At 33.7% G+C, this 26384-nt stretch overlaps 1 protein-coding gene across 4 annotated transcripts in view; it reads left to right on the plus strand.

The window, feature by feature from the left end:
* The window catches only part of STXBP5 (syntaxin binding protein 5), a 213840-nt gene that overhangs the window by 56281 nt on the left and 131175 nt on the right, over positions 1 to 26384 (plus strand). For all 4 annotated transcript variants that reach the window (XM_056818911.1, XM_056818912.1, XM_003340397.4 and 1 more), the window contains exons 5-8: positions 1572 to 1706; positions 3575 to 3638; positions 15513 to 15596; positions 23972 to 24095. In XM_056818911.1, coding sequence (XP_056674889.1) covers positions 1572 to 1706; positions 3575 to 3638; positions 15513 to 15596; positions 23972 to 24095 — 407 coding nt within the window. The remainder of the gene's footprint in view (positions 1 to 1571; positions 1707 to 3574; positions 3639 to 15512; positions 15597 to 23971; positions 24096 to 26384) is intronic.

The raw sequence follows: 26384 nt of genomic DNA on the forward strand, positions 1-26384 counted from the left end.
TAATCTCTCCCATACTCTCTTCCAATTTTCCCAGCAGTTTTTATCAAATAGTGGGTTTTGTTCCCCAAAACTGGGATCTTTGGGCTTATCATAGACTGTCTTGCTGAGGTCATTTACCCTGAGTCTATTCCACTGATCCTCCTTTCTGTCTCTTAGCTAGTACCAAATTGTTTTTATGACCACTGCTTTATAGTATAGTTTGAGATCTGGAACTGCAAGTCCTCCTTTCTTTGTATTTTTTTTTTCATGATTTCCCTGGCTATCCGTGATCGTTTGTTCTTCCAAATGAACTTTATTATGTTTTTTTCTAATTCAGTAAAAAAGTCTTTTGTTAGTTCAATGGGTATGACACTAAATAAGTAAACTGATTTGGGCAGGATTGTAATTTTTATTATGTTAGCTCGTCCCACCCATGAGCAATCAATGTTTTTTCAATTGTTTAGATCTAGTTTAAATTGTGTAGAGAGTGCTTTGAAGTTGTGTTCATATAGTTCCTGTGTTTGTCTTGGCAGATAGATTCCCAAGTATTTTATATTGAAACAATTCCGTCTTAAGGAAGATTTCACAACATTCATAATTGTTCTTATAAATTTTATGTCCTATATATTTTTCTTTAGTTACTACTGCATTTTACTTTGCACTCTACAACCTTGATATTTTCTGTCTTTGTTTCTTCTGTTTCTTCTTCCAAAAATTCATTTAGAATTTTGAGTCTTAAATTCTTGCTTGTATTGTGAGAGATTATTTTAAAATAAGGAAATTTTACATAAATTGCCCAATAATGTCTTTATGGATTGAACGTTTAAAATGTAAAGTTATATTCTTCAAAGTTTTTCAGTGGTTTGTAAATCAGATCTCATGAAGACCTGATGGGATTATTTATAATGTGAAGTAAATGAAAATACATTATGAAATAGATAAACATGCTCAATGATCAGTTCAAGAATATTTTAGTTTGGAAAAATATGAAATGAATATAATCATTAAAATAAATATGGTTATTCATATTTTGGTGTAGAATATTTCTTTTTAAACAATTTGAACATATTTTTATTACTCTTTACTTTGCTTAATTTTTAGATTATAGGTCACTCCCTCAGATTATCTTTACTTTTGAAATTTTATCACCACATTTGTTAGATTACAATAATGAAGTTTAGTTATGTTCTTATACTTTGAGTGGGCAGTTTTATGTAATATAACACAGAAACACTAGATTTGGAGTCAAAACACATGGATATGATTTTTGCCTCTGCTGCTTACTTCTCTGTGACCTTGAGCAAGCTACTTCACATTGTCATTTAAAAAATGGAATGTTAGAATAAAGTACATTAGAACTCAAACTCTAAAATCTGAGCCCATATGAAATAGGATAATTTTATCTGGTACTTGCCTTTCTCTGATTTTTTTTTTTGAAATTCATTTCAAATTGTAAAATTTTTTATGAGTATTTTATTTCTTAAGCATTATTAGACTGCTTGTAATTTTTGTTACTTTAACTTGCCCTGTGCTTCTTTAGGGATTACAGAAGATTGTTCTCATTCCTTTTTTACATATATCTTTTCTTGCAGGATAACATTTTGCCACCTGCCTTTCCAGAGCAAGTGGCTCTATGTGGGCACAGAAAGAGGTAACATACATATTGTCAATGTTGAATCCTTCACACTCTCAGGCTACGTCATTATGTGGAATAAAGCCATTGAGCTGTAAGTTTGATCACATATTCCATTAAAAATTTTATTACCACATATGGAAGTGTCATGTATTAGTTGCTTAATAAATGTAACTGAATTCCTGTTAGATGCTTCTAATATTAGATTTGTGATTTCCTCCTAATAGTGGCCACTAGAATTCTCTCCAAAAAATGTTGGCTTATATTTATATGAGTCCTTTAAAGTTATTTTTTAGAATATGTACATCATTAGCCAGGTGGCTCAGTGCTAAGTTGTGTGCTAAGCCTGAAGTTAGAAAGACCCGAGTTCAGGTACTGCCTCAGACACTAGCTATGGGACCCTGGGCAAGTCATTTAACCTCTGCTTCTGTCAATTTCTTCATCTGTAAAATGAGGATAGTAATAGCATTTTCCTCTTGGATGGTCATGAGGCTGAAAAAGGATAATATTTGTAAAACATTTGGCACTGTGTAAATGCATTATAAATGTTCATTATGATAAATCCTCATATGTTTAATGTTTTCTAAACTACTACTTGATGTTTTTAAAAAATATTTGGTAAGATGTAAGTAACAATTGTATAGACTGTCTTGACTTAAATTTTAGATTTCATTTGCTTATTTTTTAGTAGGTATACTAATGTTTAATTTGTAAATTATGCAAAGGTGAAGTGAATAGAGAGCTTGCCCTGGAGTTGAAACACTTCTCTGATACATTTGCTGTGAGATACCGGGGCAAATCACCTAACCTTTCAGAGTTCCATGAAACTCTCAGAAACCATAAATTGCAGAATGCTTGTTGTTCTGCATTGATAGAGGAAGTTTCTTCACTTCTATCAATGAAATCATGTTATTTCTTTTTTAAAAATACAATTAGATGAGGGCATAAAAACCTGTGGATCTTCTGGACAGAACTGATTTTATAATGGGATTATAATAATTTTTATTGTTTCTTTTTCTAACACTTTTCTATTATTTATAAGTACTGAATTTTTAGAGTTCATTATAAATTTAAAATTGTTTGATTATTTAATTTCCTAAGCATTATTGGACTATTGTGTTCTTTGTTATATTTGTATCTTTGACATGAGTAATTCAATGATGCACGCTTCTTAAATATTGGGTAGGTTTAGATATAAAAGACATGAAATTTCAAGCTTTTTTCCCTTTCCTATGGTAGGGATACAATTATCATGTATTAGTCCTCTGTTAGTGTAGTTTTTCATTATCTTTCACTACTTTCAGTAGACTACAACTTCCAAGTGGGTGGGACTGGTAGCAGGTGTCCATATAATCTCACAGATGGCTGTCTTGCAGTGGATGTGGTCTCAACTTGATTAGGATTTAAGAATAGGGACATGCTTCCTCCCATTCTATAAGCATGAACTCCACTTCATTTTTATCTCTAGGGTCCCTTTTTCTCTGAGTAGGAGTAGGTGACATTGCTTTCCATGATTTACTTACATTTACATAAGCCATCACTTTTTCTTTGGTTTGAGTTATGAAATGAAATTAACTATTCCCTCCAAATGATAGGGTGACAGGAGAAAGGAAAGGAACATATGACATATGTCTTTGTGATAGCTCATAGCTCTACCAAAGATGATCTTAGTTTAGTTTTTTATATAGATTTAAATGAAATTGCAGCCATGAACAAATTGAAATTTTTTCTAATAGTTGTTAAATTGGAAATTTTAATATGATTCATCACTAGTTATATTTTCACAATGGTTTATCTCAGTTCATTTATATACCTTTTGTAGGGCAGTCAGTTGACAACATAATTTTTATCTTTTAAAAATATTTGTTTATATCCTAATTACTTAGCTTTATATGAATATATTTTAAATTTTTGGAAACTCTTAATTGAGAAAAATTTTATTATAAACTTTTTCATCCTTAGGTCATCTAAATCTCACCCAGGACCTGTTGTCCATATAAGTGATAATCCAATGGATGAGGGAAAGGTAGGTTACTTTAAAATTTTTATTACCAAAACATTTTTGAATATTATTCTACATAAAATGATTTCAAGGACAAATACATGTTAAAAATACTTAGCTTTTGATATTGCATATCATATTACATACTTTGTTGTTTATTAAGAAAACAATAGAAAAGATTAGATAATTTTCATTAATAGGCCTGAGATGGCACACTGTTTAGAGAAAGAGTGCTAGGCCCCATCCTCACCTCACCCCCCAGACTGAGTGTCATGCTGCCCCCCCCCAGATTGAATGCAGTGCTCCACACTCCCACACCTCTGCACTGGTCCCTCCCCTTTACCCAAGACAGGGAAGGGAAGAAGCACTCCCATTGGGCTGCTGGGCAGAAGGGTGGGTGATGAGAGGCAGCAATGGAGAGGGGAGGAAAGTGGCCTGAGTACTCTGCTCCTCTCCAGCTATGTGCCACACTGTGAGCTATGCTCCTCTCAAACCTAGCTCCTCTCTAACCCCACCACATAGACTCAACAGGCTGCCTTTGGCGCCATACCCTCACATAGCATGTGAGTTCCCCTTCCCTTCTCCCCCAGACTGCATGCAGTGCTCCCCCCCCCTCGCCCCTCCCCTTTACCTCAGATAGGGAAGGGAGGAAGTGCCACATTTGACTGTTGGGCAGAGGGGTGGGTGAAATGAGGAATATCTTCAGGTAGATGGAGAGGAGGAGGGGAACTGCTCTGCCCCAGTCCCTCTGGCTTTCTAGTAATGAACTCTTGTGGGCAGCTGCAGGTATGCCCACAGATAGAGAGTTCTGGGTGCCCTTTTTGGCACATGTGCCATAGGTTTGCCATTGTGGGTGTAGGGAATCTAACCTGGGGTCTACAAGATCCCAAATATAATAAACCTCCTTAATAAGTAGTCTTTATGATAACTATTGGACCTGGCTTTTATACATATTGAGGTGGGTGTCCTATAGATTTCTCAAACTCAACATGTGATGTGGCCAAGGCAGAATTTTTTATCTTACCCTACTCCCCCAACTCTCCCTATTTAAGTTATCCATATTTGCAAACCTGTCCATGTTACTACCCTGCTAAATGAAGGAAGAAAGGCAGAAAGCAAGCATTTATTAAGTATATTATGTGCTGGGCAGGATAGTAAGTATACTTTACAAATATGATTTCATTTTATCCTCACAACAACTTTTGGGGAGGTAGATGCTATTATTATCTCCATTTATAATTGAGAAAGCTGAGGCAGGTGGAGATTAAGGGAGGCTGCCCAGGATCACATATCTGGTAAGTGTCTGAATTCATATGTAAGCTCATGCCTTGTAACTCTAGGCTAAGTGAGCTATCCAATCTAGCTACTTCCTAGGTGGAATTTCAGTGACTCCCTCTTAGGTCTGGGATCCTATAGGAACTACATTAATATTTAAATTGTCGATTTCCTCATTTAAAACCCATTCCCTTCATCACTTTGCAGTGTTTTCACACTTTATTTCCCTCCACACAATCTTAGAATAGAGCTTCATTGGTCTCCTTGGCATTCCCCATTCATTATACCCCATCTCTAGTTTTAGTGCCTTTCTACCAGCTGGTTCTGTTTTTGGAATGCTCCACCCTCTTATTTTCCCTGGCTTCCTCTAGGACTCAGTTCAAATCTCATCTTCTGTAGAAGACTTCTTAAATTCTTTCCTCCTCAAATCCTCTCTAGTGCTTTCCTCTCATCTATTTTATAATCTTTTATGTCCCTGTACCTAGTGGTACATGTATTCCCTACCTCCTGTTAGTTTCTTGAGTTCAAAAGTTGGCATTTTGTCTTTTTTTTTTCCCTATCCTTAGCTCTTAGGACAGTGCCTTGTTACACAGTAAATACTTACTGAGTGTTTTTTCTGAGTGAGCTGAAAAGTAAATTGAGCAAACATTTATTTAACACCTTATATGGATTTCATAGAGTGAAAGTTTATGTTGATTTAATTTGGAGGGTCTTACCAAGTTCTTAGAATTTCTCTCCTCATCTTTTGTCCAGATGTTAGTACGTAAATGATAATTATCATCTTGGTGGTCTTTTTGCAAATTCTTATCTTGACTGTCACAAAACAAAAAGACAAAGTATTTCATGAAATAATGTTTTTATTGCTTTTGGAATCTCAGTAAAACCACCCCTGCCAATTTCCTCAGGAAGTAATTGAAAGCCATCCTTTCATTTTAGGTGCTACTTTCCTTTATTTAGTAAAGATTGATAAAATTTATTTCCTCCAGTACTATGTATACTCAGTCATAGGACAAGGATCTCATGTTTAGAATACTAAAAACTAAATTAATTTTCATAGATAGATTGAAAACAAAATGTCTTTCTTCATGCCCCCTCTTCTGCCACTTTGTCCTAATAAGTTTGGAAGCAGAAGGGAGTCATATAGGACTGAAGTACATTTTGTATTTTTCTTTGTTTTCTAGCTTGTTCTGACCAAAGAATTGAACACCAAATAGTCTGTTGTTGATAAACCTCTCTGTATTTATTTAGGCTTGGTTCTAAAAGTAGAAGCATTACAATACAAGCTAATGAAGTTTATGCTCCTTTAGCACATTAACTTGTGAATGAGTAGGACTTGTGGTTACTATTTGTCCTACGTATTACTCCCTGAATGTAATCTTTCCTGTAGTTGGGCCTATTTCATTCCTTCTCTATGGAATGTCTCCCTCTCCACAGATTCTATCCTTGGGACTTGAGAGATCATACAGTCTAAGTCTCTAACCAGATGAGTCAAACTATAATATATTTTTTGAGCAGGATCCCATTTTAACTATATCAGACAAGAATTATTTGTTCAGATGTTTGACTTTTTTTGTTATTAAAAATGGCTTGAAATTGTGGAAGAAATAATAGCTTTTTAGTTCCTCTATGACAATGGACCTCTTTGGTTTGCTGTTTGACAAGAGTAGCATTGACATAGGACACTTGCCTTAGGGACATAATTTATATAAATAGGAATAAGTGTATAATAAAATAAATTTAATAAGGTAGAAAAAATTCTGACATTAATTTTCTTTTCTAATTGATCATTTAATGACTTTTTTAAGAGCAAAGGTTGAATAAAAATGCTAAATATAATTAAATGTGCCTTTTAATTCACTTTAATTTTCTTTAGATATTTATTTTTTCCTCAACTTAGAGGCTATCAGACAATTTTGGATTTTAATCTGTGCTGTTATATCTTATGACCTGTTGATATTTAAAATAGGAATATTAATTTTCTTTACTTATTCCTTTAGCATTAAATGTTACCAGGGTAAATGTCACTTTATCTTACTTGAGAGATAAGCCTCTGCTACTCCTATCTCATCTTCACTCCTAAATTGCTCATAAAATGGAATTGTACCAAACTCAACAATTGAATTACCTAGAGCTATAGTTTGAGGCCAGGTAATGTAGGATGGTCCCAATGAGTCTTAGTGCATTGTTAAGGACGTTTAAATTAAAATTGTTCTTAGAATTTAGGTTCAACCTGAACAACTTGCTTCATTTTAAAGGGAAAAGGAAAGACCCCACTTTCTTCACAGCATCTATGAATCATCCACTTAAACAAAACATGGGTTAAATATGTATCTTTACAAAATCTTCTGAAGGTTGTCTCCATAACTTGCTGTTAACTAATGTTTTGTATCTACCCTATCAATAATATAGTTTTCCTCATAGCTACATACATACATAGCTATAAATCTTAGAACATCAGTTTCATATTGTTCTGACTCCAAAGTAAAAGGAAGATTTTAAGTCAGTAATAACCAAAAGTATTGAAAACTTGAATGTCCAAATAAATTCACATTAAAAAAATCAAAACACAATTTTAAGTTCTTTGAGTTAAAATATCATACCTATTATTTGGTATTTTACTTAAATACAGTACAATATTTTTCACAAATACTGTAATTTGATACGTATTTGCTTCCTTGAGTATTTATTTTTTACTTACATATTTAGTTGTATCCAGAAACTTATTACCCAACATTCCTTTCCTTAGTTTTTTTTAAATAATATTTTATTTGATCATTTCCAAGCATTATTCATTAAAGACAAAGATCATTTTCTTTTCCTTCCCCCATCCCCCATAGCCGACACGTGATTCCATTGGGTGTCACATGTGTTCTTGATTCGAATCCATTTCCATGTTGTCAATATTTGCATTAGAGTTTCGTTTAGAGTCTCTCCTCTGTCATGTCCCCTCAACTGTAGTCAGGCAGTTGCTTTTCCTTGGTGTTTCCACTCCCATAGTTTGTCCTTTGCTTATGAATAGTGTTTTTTCTCCTAGATCCCTGCAGATTGTTCAGGGACATTACACCACCACTAATGGAGAAGTCCATTACGTTCGATTATACCACAGTGTATTAGTCTCTGTGTACAATGTTCTCCTGGTTCTGCTCCTCTTGCTCTGCATCACTTCCTGGGAGTTGTTCCAGTGTCCATGGAATTCCTCCACTTTATTATTCCTTTTAGCACAATAGTATTCCATCACCAACATACACCACAATTTGCTCAGCCATTCCCCAATTGATGGGCATCTCATCGTTTTCCAGTTTTTGGCCACCACAAAGAGCGCAGCTATGAATATTTTTGTACAAGTCTTTTTGTCCATTATCTCTTTGGGGTACAAATCCAGCAGTGCTATGGCTGGATCAAAGGGTAGACATTCTTTTGTCGCCCTTTGGGCATAGTTCCAAATTGCCCTCCAGAATGGTTGGATCAGTTCACAACTCCACCAGCATTGAATTAATGTCCCTACTTTTCCACATCCCCTCCAGCATTCATTACTTTCCTTTGCTATCATGCTAGCCAGTCTGCTTGGTATGAGCTGATACCTCAGAGTTGTTTTGATTTGCATCTCTCTGATTATAAGAGATTTAGAACACTTCTTCATGTGCTTAGTAATAGTTTTTATTTCTTTATCTGAGACCTGCCTATCCATGTCCCTTGCCCATTTATCAATTGGAGAATAGCTTGAATTTTTGTACAATTGATTTAGCTCTTTATAAATTTGAGTAATTAAGCCTTTGTCAGAGGTTTCTATGAAGATTTTTTCCCAATTTGTTGTTTCCCTTCTGATTTTAGTTACATTGGTTTTGTTTGTACAAAAGCTTTTTAATTTGATGTAGTCAAAATTATTTATTTTACATTTTGTGATTCTTTCTATGTCTTGCTTGGTTTTAAAGCCTTTCCCCTCCCAAAGGTCTGACATGTATACTATTCTGTGTTTACCCAATTTACTTATGGTTTCCTTCTTTATGTTTAAGTCATTCACCCATTTTGAATTTATCTTGGTGTAGGGTGTGAGGTGTTGATCTATTCCTAATCTCTCCCATACTTTCTTCCAATTTTCCCAGCAGTTTTTATCGAATAGTACATTTTTGTCCCAAAAGCTGGGATCTTTGGGTTTATCGTATACTGTCTTGCTGAGGTCGCTTGCCCCCAGTCTATTCCACTGATCTTCCTTTCTGTTTCTTAGCCAGTACCAAATTGTTTTGATGACTGCTGCTTTGTAATATAGTTTGAGATCTGGGACTGCAAGGCCCCCATCATATGTGTTTTTTTTTTCATTATTTCCCTGGATATCCTTGATCTTTTGTTATTCCAAATGAATTTTTTTATGGTTTTTTCTAAATCAGTAAAGAAATATTTTGGGAGTTCAATGGGTATGGCACTAAATAGATAAATAAGTTTGGGTAGGATGGTCATTTTTATTATATTGGCTCATCCTATCCATGAGCAGTTAATGTTTTTCCAATTGTTCAAGTCTAGATTTAGTTGTGTGGAGAGTGTTTTGTAGTTGTGTTCATATAGTTCCTGTGTTTGTCTCCAGAGATAGATTCCTAGGTATTTTATTTTGTCTAAGGTGATTTTGAATGGGATTTCTCTTTCTAGTTTTTGCTGCTGAGCTGTGTTGGAGATGTATAGAAAAGCTGATGACTTATGTGGGTTTATTTTGTATCCTGCAACTTTGCTAAAGTTGTTGATTATTTCAATTAGCTTTTTGGTTGAATCTCTAGGATTCTTTAAGTAGACCATCATGTCATCTGCAAAGAGTGATAACCTGGTCTCCTCCTTGCCTATTTTGAAGCCTTCAATTTCTTTTTCTTCTCTAATTTCTACTGCTAGTGTTTCTAGTACAATGTCAAATAGTAGAAGTGATAATGGGCATCCTTGTTTCACTCATGATCTTATTGGGAATGCGTCTAGTTTATCCCCATTGCAGATGATATTAGTTGATGGTTTTAGATATATACTGTTTATTATTTTTAGGAACGACCCTTCTATTCCTATGCTTTCTAGTGTTTTTAATAGGAATGGGTGTTGTATTTTATCAAAGGCTTTTTCTGCGTCTATTGAGATAATCATGTGATTCTTGTTGGTTTGTTTGTTGATGTGACCAATTATGTGGATGGTTTTCCTAATATTGAACCAGCCCTGCATCCCTGGTATAAATCCTACTTGATCATGGTGGATGACCCTTCTGATCATTTGCTGGAGTCTTTTTGCTAGTATCCTATTTAAGATTTTTGCATCTATATTCATTAGGGAAATTGGTCTATAGTTTTCTTTCTCTGTTTTTGACCTGCCTGGTTTTGGAATCAGTACCATATTTGTGTCATAAAAGGAGTTTGTTAGAACTCCCTCTTTGCTTATTATGTCAAATAATTTGTATAGTATTGGGATTAACTGTTCTCTGAATGTTTGATTGAATTCACTGGTGAATCCATCAGGCCCTGGGGATTTTTTCTTAGGAAGTTCTTTGATGGCCTGTTGGATTTCATTTTCTGATATGGGATTATTTAAGAATTCTATTTCCTCTTCTGTTAGTCTAGGCAGTTTGTATTTTTGTATATATTCATCCATATCACCTAAATTGGTGTATTTATTGCCATATAATTGGGCAAAGTAATTTCTAATGATTGCCTTAATTTCCTCTTCATCAGAGGTGCTGTCCTCCTTTTCATCTTTGATGCTGTTAATTTGCTTTTCTTCCTTCCTTTTTTTAATTAGATTGACCAGTACTTTGTCTATTTTGTTTGTTTTTTCAAAGTACCAGCTTCTTGTCTTATTTATTAAATCAATAGTTCTATCACTTTCGATTTTATTAATTTCTCCCTTAATTTTTACGATTTCTAGTTTGGTTTTCTGCTGGGGGGTTTTAATTTGATAGCTTTTGAGTTTTTTTATTTGCATTTCCAATTGATTGATCTCTGCTCTCCTTAGTTTGTTGATATATGCACTCAGGGATATGAATTTACCTCTGATTACCGCTTTGGGTGCATCCCAAAAGGTTTGAAAGGATGTCTCGCCATTGTCATTTTCCTCGATAAAATTATTAATTGTTTCTATGATTTCTTCTCTAAACGATTTTGAAGTATCATATTGTTTAATTTCCAATTAGTTTTTGATTTGGTTTTCCATGTGCCTTTACTGATCATTATTTTTATTGCCTTGTGATCTGAGAAGGCTGCATTTATTATTTCTGCTTTTCTGCATTTGTGTGCTATGTTTCTGTGACCTAATGTATGGTCAATTTCTGTGAATGTGCCATGTGGTGCTGAGAAGAAGGTGTATTCCTTTTTATCCCTATTTATTTTTCTCCATGTGTTTATTAATTCTAATTTTTCTAAGATTTCATTCACTTCTTTCACCTCTTTCTTATTTATTTTTTGGTTTGATTTATCTAAATTTGATAATTGTTGGTTTAAGTCTCCCACTTATATGGTTTTACTGTCTATTTCTTCCTTCAATTCTCCTAGTTTCTCCATTAGAAATTTGGATGCTATATTATTTGGTGCATACATGTTGATTAGTGATATTTTCTCATTATCTAAAGTCCCTTTTAACAAGACATAATTACCTTCCCTATCCCTTTTGATCAGGTCTATTTTTGCTTTGGCTTTATCAGATATAATGATTGCAACTCCTGCCTTCTTTCTGTCAGTTGAGGCCCAGAAGGTCTTACTCCATCCTTAATTCTGACCTTGTGGGTGTCAACCCCCCTCATGTGTGTTTCTTGAAGACAACATATGGTAGGGTTTTGGATTCTAATCCATTCTGCTATTCGTCTACGTTTTATGGGTGAGTTCATCCCATTCACATTCAAAGTTATGATTGTCATTTGTGGACTCCCTGGCATTTTGATATCCTTCCCTGGTTCTAACCTTTTCTTCTTCGGCCCTACCTTTTAGTCCAGTGATTTACTTTAAATTGGTCCCCCTTGTCCCCTCCCTTGATATGTTTCCCTTTTTAGTCCCTCCCTTTTTGTTCCCTCCCCCTCCCCCCTCTCTTTCCCTCCCTTTTTATTTTCCCTCTCCCCCTCTCCCCCTTGGTTTTCCCTTCTCCCTACCCTTGTTGGTTAAGATAGAATTCAAGATCCCAATGGATCTGGATGTTTTTCCCTCTCAGAGTTGATTTCTCTGAGAGTAAGGCTTAAGTAAAAATTCTCTTCCTCTCCTTCTTATAGGAGTTTTTTTCCCCTCCACTTCCCATGTGAATCTTTGTGTGAGAATGATTATTCTATTTGGTCTTTCTTTTCCCCCTATTTACACATTACATTTTCCCCACATGTTAGTACACATAGATTGATATAAATGTAGTCCTTATAGCAGAGAGTTTGAGTAAAAGAAGAAGATAACATTTTTCTCCTTTTCCCTTTCCTTCATATTTACCTTTTCAGGTATTCCTTGCTCTTTGATTTTCGATATTGAACTTTCCAAAGAGCTCTGGTCTTTTCATTGCAAAAAGTTGGAAATCTTCTATTTTGTTGAATGCCCATACTTTCCCTTGGAAGTATATAGTCAGTTTTGCTGGGTAGCTGATTCTTGGTTGAAGACCCAGCTCTCTTGCCTTTCTGAAGATCATGTTCCATGCCTTTCGATCATTTAGAGTAGAACTTGCAAGGTCTTGTGTGACCCTGATTGGCATTCCTTTATATCTAAATTGTCTTTTTCTGGCTTCTTGTAGGATTTTTTCTTTTGTTTGAGAGTTTTGGAATTTGGCAATTACATTCCTGGGAGTTGTCTTTTGGGGGTTTAGTGTAGAAGGTGTTCTGTGAGCTCTGTCCAGTGGCTGTATTGCCCCCTTGTTCTAGAATCTCTGGGCAATTTTCTTTGATTATATCTTGTATTACGATGTTGAGTATGCTATTTATTTCTGGCTTTTCTGGAAGTTCAATTATTCTTAAATTATCTCTTCTCCCTCTATTTTCCAAATCTGTCACTTTGTCAGTGAGATATTTTATGTTCTCTTCTAATTTCTTGGTCTTTTGGCTTTGCTTTATTAGTTCTTGCTTTAAAGCCTGGTTTTCTTTTACAGTTTGGTCAAACTGGTTTTGTAGATGCATGAATTTCTTTTGCATTATTTCCCACTTTTCCTCCCAGAAGACTTCCATCTTTTTGATCATTTCAGATTCAAATTCTTCATGGGTTTGTGGAGAGTTTCCATTTTCTTTGGAAGGTTTTGGAGCATTTGCTTGTGTTTCCTATTCTATCTCCTCTGTGTTTTCTATTTTTGCTCCATAAAATGTGTCCAAAGTCACCCCCTTCTTCTTGTGTTTTTTTGAATTTTGGGACTTTTCTGCTTCTGTCGAGTTTGCCATCTCTATCTGAGTGGGGGGGGGGACTAGCTTTTCTTATCTCTCTCTGGCGTTCAGAGGTTTTAGCCCTAGGCAGATTGTCCATTCTATGAAGTTGTTGTTCTGTCTTCCCGGGAAGCCAGGAATTGCTGGTGTGTCCCTGTTACTGCCCTCCTCTCCTCGGCACCCTCCTGATGCTTCTCCATTGCCTTACTTCCACACTCTAAGCCTGGCTTGGCCCTTGTTCCTGTGCCTTAGCCGGCCAGCGCCAGGACTCTGCAGGGGGAGGGGCCGTGGCTTCCTGGAACTCCGAGGGCTCCTAAGGAGATTAGCTTTCCCTGGGTTGAATTTAGTATGCCTTGAGGCAGGGACTTTTTTCGTGAGACTCAGATGGAAGGATCCAGCCAGGGGGGTTACAAGATCCCCCCTCTCTCTCTGTTTCCCTGCTGTCTGGGTGCCCCCTGGACTGGGTCAGGTTGTTTTTAGGATGTGGCCTTCAGAATTGCCGGCTCCCGAGGCCCTTTTGCCAGCCCTGAGGGTTGCTGTTGTTCCAGACGACCCTGCTCTCTGAGGGGGAGGGGCCTTGGCTTCCCGGAGCTCAGAGGGCTCCTCCCAGGGGGTTACAAGCTTTCCCGTCCCTCTCTGTTTCCCTGCTATCTGGGTGCCCCCTCGACTGGGTCAGGTTGTTTTCAGGAAGAGGCCTTCAGAATAGCAGGCTTTGGGGCTCTGAGGTTGCCTCTGCTGCCTCGGACTCGGACTTGGCGCCCTGGGTTGGGGGGATGGGTTCTAGGACCTTCCTTCTGCCTACCCCTTAGGTCCGAGTGGTCTCCGGTTCTGGCTTTGGGGGGGGTGGCGTACCTTTTGATCCAGGTCCAGGTCCAGGAGGAGGACTCCCGGGGTCTATGCTGTTGATCGTTTTGAATTTCGGTGCCCTAGGAGCATTCTGTTTGAGATCGGTAAGGAAGGGTTTCAGGAGATCTGGACTTTAGCTTTCTCTAAGACAGCACCTTGACCGGAAGTCCTTTTCCTTAGTTTTTGAGGTGACTCTAAGCTTTGGATAGCCTATTTTAGAAAATGATAAAAAATAATCCATGGAGGGAAAATGCAGATTGGCATGAAAAATATTTGAACCCTTCATTAGAGAATACAGTAATGTAATGGTCTCCTATAGAAACATATTAAATACCAATGCAGTGTAAAACTTTGTACTCTTTGACATAGTTTTCAAAACATCTTGTTTATGATTTTTATGAGTTATTGATGTGCTTTTAAAAAAGAAAATATTTATCAACTGTTCTAATCTTTAGACCTGATATCAAGTAATAGAGGCCTGCCTTCTTCTCATTATAATGAAATGTTAATTCAGTAGATATCATATGACCAGGGTATTTGGAGGGGTTGAAGAAAGTAAATACAAGAGAAGTCAGATTTTACCAGGAAAGTTATGGAATTTCAGATTGTTCAGGTGAAAATTTTTGATTATATATTAAATCCCATTCTCACTCTAATTTTGACTCTATTTCTAGTGGAGAGCCATTCCAAATTCCTTATCACTGTTGCTTATTGAATTTTGTCCTCATTCCAAGATTCTTTAGATACCCATAGCCTTTCAATTCTAAAAGCATTTACTGAAAAATAAAAGAAATAAACACAATTTGAAATTTACTTTTAGTTTTATCCAAAGTATTTTATATTACGTTGTAGTATACTTAAAAAGGAAAGCTATAGCAGTATTTTCTTTCTCAGGTTCTACTCTTTTTGAACTAGAATTTTCTCTTGTGTTTCCTAGTAGTACCTTGGATAAGTAACAAAATATGTCTGAGCTATAAAAATCTGCCACTCAATTTATACTAAACGTGGTAAATCTCTTAAAAGATTGCACTGCTTTAGAGGGGAACAAAGACATTACAGTCATTCAGGGTAATAGGGATTAACAAGAAATAATAGTAAATAATGTTAAAATACTTTTCTAGAGAACTGAAAATGTGCTTCTTTGGTAAACTTAGTAGTCATTTTTGTGATTTTAGAATAGTTCTTTAAAAAAATTAACTGTATTGTTGCTTGTTAAAAACTTATCCCCCAAACCTTAATATTTATGTAATGAAATATCCACATTATCTCTATGTGCATGATAAACAGAGATGGAATAATTCAATGATTTTAGAAGTTATTTTACTTTAGAGTGAATGAGAGCATAAAATTAAGATATTTGTTCCTACTAAAAATTTATTTTCTGATACTAAATATTACATATAAATAACAGTGTTCCTTTTGATAATACCTTTATTTTATTATAGCTTTTGATTGGCTTCGAATCTGGAACAGTAGCATTATGGGACCTCAAATCAAAGAAAGCAGATTATAGGTACACACATGATGAGGTGAGTCTCATTAATTAAAAATCAGAATATTTTGCTTTTGTTATATTTTTCTTCTTTTAAAAAGTACTGAGTAAGATTTTCCTAGTACACCAATTTCTGTTTAAAATTTAGCATCATTTACTTCCCTGATTTGAAGAGCAGGAGACTATGGTTGTGGAACATTTAATATACTTTCAGATTTAGTTAGTGTATTGCATTTTTGCTCAATTGCTTTTTCTTCCTTTCCTTTTTATCTTTTATTATGAGAGGATTGCTCCTAGTTGAGAATTGAAGAGACCTATAAGGTTACATAAATATAAAAGATATAATTTTTTTTGGAAATGTATTAAAGCATGCTAAGAAAACAGAATATTCTACACTTAAACTCACCTTATACCCTTACAGTTTGAGTTTAATTCCAACCTTTTTTTTTTTAAGTCAACAAAACCCAACAATTAAATCTGATGATCTCTTTGAAGCCTTTATGCTCATTGATCTTTTTTTTTATTTTTAGATTCTTTCTCTTCCTTAAATTTCAGAGACAAAAGAGTACTTTTTTGATTCCCCTTTCATTCCTTTGTTTCCTTTCTTATTCTTCCTTTTCACAAAATTGTCTCCTCTTCTTTTACATCTTTTTCTTCCCCTTTGTTCCCTCTGCGACTATCCTATTATAAGCCCTTATTAACCTCTCCCTTGATAATTTCAATAATCTCCCAAAATATTTTTCCTATTTTCCCCTTCTTCCTCCTCCAGCCCTGCTGCTAGATGTATATATTATGTATAGATCTGGCTAATAACTGTTTTTTAAAGAAAGTAAATAAATATTCATGACATGGCCTTCTCCATTATAAATTGCTGGATAATCTGGGTATTCTGCATGGAAAGGTTTAATAAAATTTTACTTTCTATTTTAAGAAGGAGTAAGAACACCCAACAAATCTAGATCATATGTTCTATACATCCTCTTGTGATGATAGATTTGTTAGATTTTATTACAGAACCATAAACAGTAATATTTTAAAGATCATGGAGAACTGGAGAGGTATCTCTGTGAATGGTTTAAGTGGATGAAGATAGTGTCTGTTAGATTCAGACTTATATATAGGGAGGAATTAGACTGCCAACATTTATCTAAAAATGAATAAACAGGTAATTTAGGCAAAGCCAGGAAGACGCTTTATGGATCTGTGATATGACTTTATTTATAATACTTTTAAACTATATTCTTTTTAGACTTGTTAATTTGGATCTTTAAAAAATCCCTTATATTAAAAAGTGAAGCTTGTACAATTCCTTTCCATATATATGTTTTTCATATAAATTTTAAAGTTACTTTTCCTAATTTAACATTTCAGTTTTTTTGTGACCTGAGTCTACACCCAAATGAAAATATTTACTTTCATAATAAAACATCTAAGTCCATTTAAGTTGGGTTTTTCTTTTTAAAAATTAGTGATAGTAGCAAGACAAACTAATAATTTGCTTTTAGATAATAATAGAATTTATATTTTAATTATTTAATCTACTTCTATTTGAATAATAAAGAACACAGGTATAATCTCTTTATTTATCCTTCTTTATTTATACATTTTACTTTTTTCCAGATTACATACATTTCTTAATATAGTACAATTCCTTAATATTCATTTTCTGATAATTTGCAGTCCATATTCTTTCTCCCTTCTAATATTCCTCTCGGAGAAGGTAGACAATATGATATAGGTTGTGCATATATTATCATATATGTATTTCCATGTTCATGTGAAAGAAGATAAATATTGCTTAGAGTAGAGAAAAATTTATGGAGGAAAGAATATGTTTCCATTTTCATTAGAAATCTATCTTTTTAATTTGGCCTGCCCTAAGATAATAATAGTTATGTGCAGGCTACTGGATTCTTAAAAAATTTATATCCAAAGTACTGTACTGGCTTATACATTATAAGATCATCACACATCATAAGACTGTAAACATTTTGAGATATTAATCTCACGTTGTTTAAGCATTAGGTATCAGAAAAAGCATTATAATTTTGTTTTTAGTCTATACAGTGATTATATATATAGCAGGAATTGATAAACTCTAGCCTTAGGGCCAAAGGACAAATCTAGTACAACCTGTTTTTATATGGATCAGTGAACTAAGAATGCTTTTTACCTTTTAAAATACAATTTAAAAATAAAATGTAATAAAACTATTTAAAATATAAAAACCATTCTTAGCTCATAGACTGTATACATAAACTTAAGAGATAGTATGAACACTTAGTTACATATAAAATTTCAAGTCATTTAGATTTAATGAATTCTACCTCTTCATGTGATTTTAGATCCATGACATTTGATTATTGAACCATTGGTAACTGGCCAGACAGATTTGGCTTATAAGCTATAGTTTACTCATCTCTAATTTATAAAAAAAAGTTCGTGATTTCAGAAATGCAAATAATTGTCTTGTTTATAACTTAAACCCATACTTCCTTACAACTCTACTATAGAAATATTAGCCATCATTATTATCATATCATCATTATTGATATAAGCCATGACTCTTCTAGGCCCTTTTCTTTTCTCTCTTTACTCTCTCAGAGAGTTCTCATCTGCTCCTGTGGGTTTAAATATTATTGTGCATATGACTTCCAAATCTATATAGCCATAGCCTCTCACCTGAACTCCACGCCTGAATTACCATCTGTCTATCCCAGAAGCATATCAAGTTCAACATGACCAAAACAATTTATTACTTTCCTTCTCAAAACTACTCCTCTTTCAAACTTCCCTATTCCTGTGAAGGTACCACTATCGCTCCTGGCTCTCTGTTTTGTAACCTCCGAGGCATCTTTAATTCTCCCATTTTTTTTACCCCTTCCCCCATTGCTAAGTCTTGTCATTTCTTACTCCATAAAAGTCTCTTACAGTAAACCTCTTCTCTTACACTCAGGGCTTACACCTTAAAGCCCTCCTTAAAATTTCTCTCCTGGAATATGATAGTTGTCTCTTAATAGTACTCAGTGCTTCTGTTCTTTCTGTTTTCCAAGCCATCCCCTATACAACTGTCAAAGCAATTTTTAATAATTAAAAACTTGATCAATTTTTCTCAGTGAACTCTAGTGGCTCTAAGATAAAATGTAAACTATTCTTTTTGTATTTTTAAGCTCTTTCTGGGGAAGGTTGGTGACTCATTGCATAGAGTCCTAGACCAGGAGTTGAATTCAAATATGACCTCAGATACTTCCTAGTTTTGTGACCCTGGGGAAATTATTTAACCCCAATTCTAAGACAGGTGGTAGGGGTTAAAAAAAACCCCTAAAAACAAATTCATTCTTTGCAAACTGTCCCCAACATACATTTCCTGTTATATATATGTATATAGATAACATATTACTCCCTTTATTTTAATGCATAAGTCACTCCAAATAGGCATCTGTTTTACTCATATCTGGTAGTCCATTTCATCTCTTTTTTTCCCTCCCTTTTATAAAGTTTACATTTTTAAAAATTCTAAACTTAAACATTAAAAAGTGATTTCTATATATACAACAGAAGACAAAAAGAGGGTAATATATGATACTGTGGATTTTCATTTCATATTGCTTGTTACGTTAAAAAAAATCTGATTTCCACATATTACTTCCAAAATTATTTTGCTTGTCCTTCAGAATTTGCTTCTGTTATCTTATGTGCATTAAAAAAAATTCATTGCCCTCTTTTTTGGCAAAATTTTGCTTAGGTTTTATCACTTGTTCTTCTCTCTGAGATCTCTATTAACAATAGAGAAGAAAAAAAGATTTTTAAGAAGTAAGCATAGTTAAGGCAAATTAATACACAAATGTGTGCTGTAAGTTCTTCACCTCTTTTTCATGGGGCAGGCAACATGTTTTATCATTGGTCCTCAGGGTTTTTAAATGTCTTCTTTAGGAGTTTTTTTTTTTTAACAGCTCATCTCACTCTTTATGACTCCATTTGGGATTTTCTTGGCAAAGAAAATTTCCTTTTCTAGCTTCTTTTATAGATGGGAAAACTGAGACAAACAGTTAAGGGACTTGCCCATTGTGACAAAGCTAGTGTCGAAGCTCACGTTTGATCTCAGGAAGATGAGTTTTTCTGACTCTAGGCCTGGTGCACTATCCACAATGCCACTAGTACACCTAATCCAAATGAATAGATACTGGTTAAAAAATGGAGGTCTCTAATAACTGGCATTTATATAATTCTTTAAGATTTACAAAACACATGTCATTCAGTGGAACAGATTAGGTACAGAACATACAGAAGCAAGTGAAACCAGTTACACTTTTTAATAAACCATAAAACCCAAGCTACTGGAGTTAGACTCACTACTTGAAAAAATCTGGAAAAACTGAAAAGCAGTTTCATAGTAATTGGATTTAGACCAACTTCTCATGCTGTATATTAAGATTAAATCTAAGTTGATACATGATTCAAGGTATGAAAAGTGACAGCCCAAGTACAATTAGAGGAACAAAGAGGAAATTACTTTTCAGATCTATGGATAGGTGAAATGTATGTAACTTAGTCAGCAATTGAGATAAAAACATATGAGCAATTTCAATTACATAAAATTAAAAGTTTTTACATAAATAAGACTAATGTAGTTTAAATTAGAAGGAAAAAAGAAACTGGGAAAAATTCAGTAAGTTTCTCTAATAAACATCTTATATCTTAGATAATGGGCTTTAATATAGTACAGATCATTATGGCAAAAGCAAACATAATATATTTCTTGGATTTTCTAGGAGACGTGGTTTCAACATGAAATTGAAACATTCTCTTTGGGTATTACAAATTGAATATTATGATCTATGTATTCAAATCTTTTGTCTTGGAAATCTATATTGTTACTGGTTATTTTGAACTATGAATAAAACTTGCTAATTAAAGAGAACACATCACTTCATTACTTTTTTTGGGGGGGTTAATTTTTTTTTCATGTTTCCATATTATTTTTCTAGAAACATAATCTTATAAAATAAAACCCCCAAAACATATACCCAAATAAACAAGTGATAAATCTCATGCTTTCATCTGCATTCTTACTCCAACAGTTATTTCTTTAGAGGATGGATAACATTCTTTGTTATAAGTCTGTCAGAATTGTTCTGGATCATTTTTTACTGTTAGTTGATCATTCCACAATATTGCTGTTACATACAGTGTTCTCCTGGTTCTGCTTATTTGACTCTGCATCATTTTACATAGGCCATTATTTCTTAAACCATCCTATTCATCATTCCTTATACTACAATAGTTTTCTATCACTGTCATATATCACAATTTGTTCAACCATTCCCCAATTGGGGGACATCCTTTTAGTTTCCAGTTCTTTGCCACCACAAAGAAATATTTTGGTACAAACAGGTACTTTCCCATTTTTATAGCAGTGGTATTACTGGAACAAAGAGTACACATTCTTTTATAGCCCTTTGGGCATAGTTCCATATTGCCCTCTAGAATGTTTGGATCAGTTCACAAACTTCACCAGCAATGCATTAGTGTCCCAATTTTCCTACATCTCCATCAACATTTATCATTTTGCTTGACTGTCATATTGTCCAATCTGATAGGTGTGAGGTGGTACCTCAAAGTTGTTTTAATTTGCTTTAATCTAATCAAGAGATATTTAGAACATTTTTTCATATGATTATTGATAGCTTTAATGTCTTTATCTGAAAATTGATTATTCATATCCTTTGACCACTTCATTACTTTTAATAATTTCCACTTATAATAGTTGTTTTTGTTAAATCACCTATTCAGTTTTGTATTGCATAGGATTCTCATCAAATAGTAGATTGTAATTGTCTCAATCACAGATATATGACCTTATATTTTTTTTTTTAAATTATGGGGGAGTGCTACAGAATTTTAGAGCTAGCAGTTATCAAATATAATTTGTCTGTGAAACATGATTATACTCAGTAGGATCATATTCAGCTTTTGTTTATCACATTTTATGAAGCATAGTTTTTAATGCAAGAGCTAGAAGGAAGATTGATAATCACCATTTCTTAATCTCTAATTTGACAGATGAAAAACTGAGGCCTAGAGATTTTTAGATGTTTATTAAAGGTCATACAGCAAGTTAGTGGCCAAGCTGAGAAAAGAGCATTGTTCTCTTAACTTTCAATTCAGTACCATTTATTTATTCTTAATGCCATCCCATTTTCAAATATCCTTAAGAATTTTATTAAGTAACCATAGCCCCCTCTCTGTGACTTGTATTTGTTTTTTCCTAGCTTATGGAGTCACATAAATTAAATTTAATACATTTTGTAACATGACAAACCTTCAGATATTTGTAGATTGTTCTTTTATCCTAGTTTTCCCTCAAATCTGTGGTTAAAAATCTCTCCCCAGAATACCAATTTGTTGAATAAAGAATGTGTTCTAATCTTAGCCCAACTATCCTTGGTTGCATTTTCTAGAATAGCTTCAAAATATTTTAGAATAAGTTAAATTTTTACATAACACTATTAAAAATAAAATAATGATAAATTTACCCAGTAGGCTATTTTAAAATTTTCCTATGGGAGTAAGTCATTCAGACAGAAAACATTTATTGTCTACCATGTGCTAGGCATTGTGCTAAAGTTCCTTTTAAAAATATTTTTTCTTTTTTTCTCTTTATTTTTTAAAAAAAGTATTTTTCCATGGTAACATGATTTATGTTCTCCCCCTCCCCTTTCAAAATAGATTAAAAAAAAACCCAGAAGATATTTTTTAGGAAGTATTACATTGCTTAGGTTTTTCCAAGATTTTATTTGAGAATGTATGATTAAAGGTGAATTTTATATACTAAATTTTTAAAAGCAGTTAATTATGAATATTATATGTTAATATTCCTGTATTCATTCATTTTTCAATTGTTCCTTGGGTTACTTTTTTTTTTTAAACCCTTACCTTCTGTCTTGGCTCCAAGGCAAGGTAAGGGCTAGGCAATGGGGGGTCAAGTGACTTGCCCAGGGTCACACAGCTGGGAAGTGTCTGAGACCAGATTTGAACCTTAGGACCTCCAGTCTCTAGGCCTGGCTCTCAATCCACTGAGCCACCCAGCTGTCCCCGCTTGGGTTACTTTTAATTTGAATTCTTCTCAGGTCCTAGTCTTCTGGATTTCAAGCCAAAGAGCTTCATTAAGAGATTATTATAATTTTTAAATGGATTTTTGCAATAGTGAGCCATATGGGATCATTTAAAATACTGTGTATAATGATGGTACAACTAAATGTGTATCTGTACACTAGTCATTTTTCAAGATCCATTGTTTATTTTTTTCCTTAAAGCATTGTGTTATTATTATTACATCAAATATATTTTTCCCTTTGAGATTTAATTTTTTTAATTTTTATTATCATGCAAAACACACTTCCATATTGGTCTTTGTTGTAAGAGTGCACTCATACAAAATGAAAATCCCCAAATAAAACCGAAAATACACTGATGTGAAAGATAGTATGCTTTGGTCCACAACTGTCTCACTCCAATAGTTCTTTCTTTGGAGGTGGATGACATTCATTCCTTGTCATAATCCTTTCAGGATTATACCAGATCAGTTCATTGCTAAGAGTAGCAGAGCTGATCATCAGACAATAATGCTGTTATTGTGTGCAGTCTTCTCCTGGTTCTGCTTACTGTACTCTGCATTCAGTTTCTGCAGATCTTAACATTTTTTTACTATTACCATCTTGCTTATTATTTCTTATAGCACAATAGTATTTTGTTATCAATGTATACCACGATTTGTTCAGCTATTCCCCAATTGATGGACATCCTCTCAACTCTCAGTTCTTTGCCACTTCAAAAAGAGCTGACATAAATATTTTTGTACAAATAGATCCTTTCCACTTTTTTATGATCTATTTGGGATATAGACTCAGTAATGGTATTACAGAATCCAAGGATATGCACAGTTTGATAGCTCTTTGGGAATAGTTCCAAATTGCCCTCCTGAATTGGTTTGGATCAGTTCACAACTCCACCAACAATGTATTTTTCCCCACATCTCCAATATTTATCACTTTCCTTTATTGTCACATTGGCCAATCTGATAAATTTGAAGTGGTACCACAGTATTGCTTTAATTTGCATTTCTCTAATCAAGAGTCTTTTAGAACATTTTTTCATTTGATTATTGATAGCTTTGATTTCTTTATGTGAAAATTATTCTTATCCTTTGACCATTTGTCAATTGGGGAAATCTTATTTTTTATAAAGTTAATGTATTAAGAAGTAATCTTGCTGTTTCTTATAGTAAAACATACTGATTTGGACATATTCTAAAATCCATAAAATATAAGTAATTTTTAAATATAGGAATACCTTAGTTTTTAATCATATTAAAAATAACATGAACTGTTTATTCTTTTCTGCCTTTCATAGGCTATCCACTCAGTTGCCTGGCACCATGAAGGAAAACAATTCATTTGTAGTCATTCAGATGGCACTTTGACTATATGGAATGTAAAATCTCCTACCAAACCTGTACAAACAATTACTCCACATGGTAAGGCTACTTAATATTTAATACTTACTGCATTGTGACAGGTTTTTTTCAAGGTAAACTGAAATGTTTTAGACATGCCATTATATTTTAACAACTCAAAGAATAAGTTACAAATTAGTTCTGTTAAAAATTATGATTATATGTTTTGGATCAACTAGTATCTGCCAAGGATTGAATTTAAGCTTCAGAAAGCTGATGGTAAAGTTTTTTTTTTAAATTAAGAAACTGTTTCTTGAGAATATTCTTTATCCAGTTTGAAAAATTAGCTTTATGATAATGGATGAGCAAGTAAGTTATCTCTCTAGACTTCAATTTACTCATTCACAAAGTAAATGAGTTGGAATACATGAATATGACTATACCTGGTATTATTGTTTTCTGATCATGCCTCTTGGCAAAGGACTTGGATCTGTGATTTCACTATTAAATTGAACAAAATCACTTTAACATTGTAGTTCAGCACCTTTTGCACTTGTACTGATTTTTCAAGAGTTTGGAGATGTTTAGTGACTTTCCTAAGGTCCCATGGCAAGGGTAGAATGTTCTAGAATTGAAACTTGAACTCACCTCTTCCTGACTATAAAATTGGCTTTCTAATGATTATGCTATCCTACTTCCCATGAATTTATGACCACTTAAAGATGCAGAAAAAGCTGTAAGTTTTCCTTTGTGTGACTTATGTGTGAAAGTTGCTGAGTACTTTCTAAACTCTTTAAAAATGATATGTTTCATTTCTTTCAATGATGTATAAACTTAATGATTTTTTTCCTTGTAGGTTTCATATTTAGAGTATTATAAATTAAATTAACATTTTTAGATGAATTACATACTGGGATTTTTGGTTGCTACTTAAAGTCCTATTGCCTCCTATCAGTTCCTCCTTTTGGCCACTACAGAAGTAGCTGTGTAGAACTAAGGGCCATTTTGGATACAAAAATATTGATTTAGATGTAATTTTTAAAGTAAACACTTTGAGCTTCATAAAATAGATATTTTTATTACAATTATTTTTCAAAATAAGTAAATGTTTTGAAGCAAGTAAATATTGTTTTAATATTAATTAATATATTAATTAATTATTTATTTTACATATATAATAAATAAATATTAATTAATTAATTAAAAATTTTTAAGTAAAAATGTTAACATATTTTGGGGCTTCCTTTAAAACTAAATTGTATACATTGTGTTTTAATGTGTATTCATCCAAAGGCACTTTAGCAAAGAAACTTAAGAAATAAAGAATTGAGTATGCTATTTATTTTCTATGGCAAAAGGAATTTATAGAGTTTTTTTCTTGCAATGGTTGATTGCCTTAATAATATTTGAAGCAACATGATACTCAGTATAAATTGCTAACATTTTTTAAAGTAGATATCATTTAGAAATTTATTTTACATTTTCAGCAAAATAGTTTAATAGAATATTCAGAGGACATTTCTCTTTGGTACTTATTTCAGCTTGCCATCATTCACTGAGCATATTTTCTTCTTATCACTGTCTTCCAATAGAGAAAGTTTGCTGTCTAGATAGTGGAGCAACAAATCAGGTTGCTTACACATAAACATTGAAGTGTTACTGAAATCTTCAGTGGGATTAAAGCTTTGCCAATTTCAGGGAAACCTGTTAGAATAGTCAGAATTGTAAAACATTAACAACAATGGATAGTTCATATTAAGGGATTTCGGTCAGCATTTTTTTCTAAATTCACAAGAAAATGATACAGAAATGCATCAGGCCATAGTGAATAGTTCTAGACTTAATGTCAGGAAGACCTCACTTAAAAAATTAAATAACCCATTTGAACTTTATCAGAAAAGTGGAATTGACAATTAATACTTGTACTTACTTCATAGTACTTTTGTAAGGCTTGAATGACTATGAATTGTGATGTATAAATCACTCTAAGTGATATATGCTCAAGAATGAAAATTGAAGACACAAGGAGAAATAGTTTCACTGAGGAAGAATGATTTGGGTAGTGATGCACTAGGTTGCTTATCTAGGGGCAAACCAGCCCAGCCAGGAAACAGAATAGATTAGAGATTTCAGGCAGATCAAAGTGAAACTGAGCCCTTGTATCTCTAGCCTAGGTGACATAGGAAGACCCAGTAATAAAAAATAAACTATAATATTAAAAGAAGTCCTGCCAGACTTAACATTATTATTTTTTAACCAGTCTATTAAACTAGTGGATGCAGGGAATTGTAGATGTGTATGTGGAGGGGAGTTTTTAATAGTACTTTATTTTCCTATCAGTTTTTAAAATTTTCTCAAGTACATGCAAAA

Source organism: Monodelphis domestica, chromosome 2, assembly GCF_027887165.1.
Source record: "Monodelphis domestica isolate mMonDom1 chromosome 2, mMonDom1.pri, whole genome shotgun sequence".
NCBI lineage: Eukaryota > Metazoa > Chordata > Mammalia > Didelphimorphia > Didelphidae > Monodelphis > Monodelphis domestica.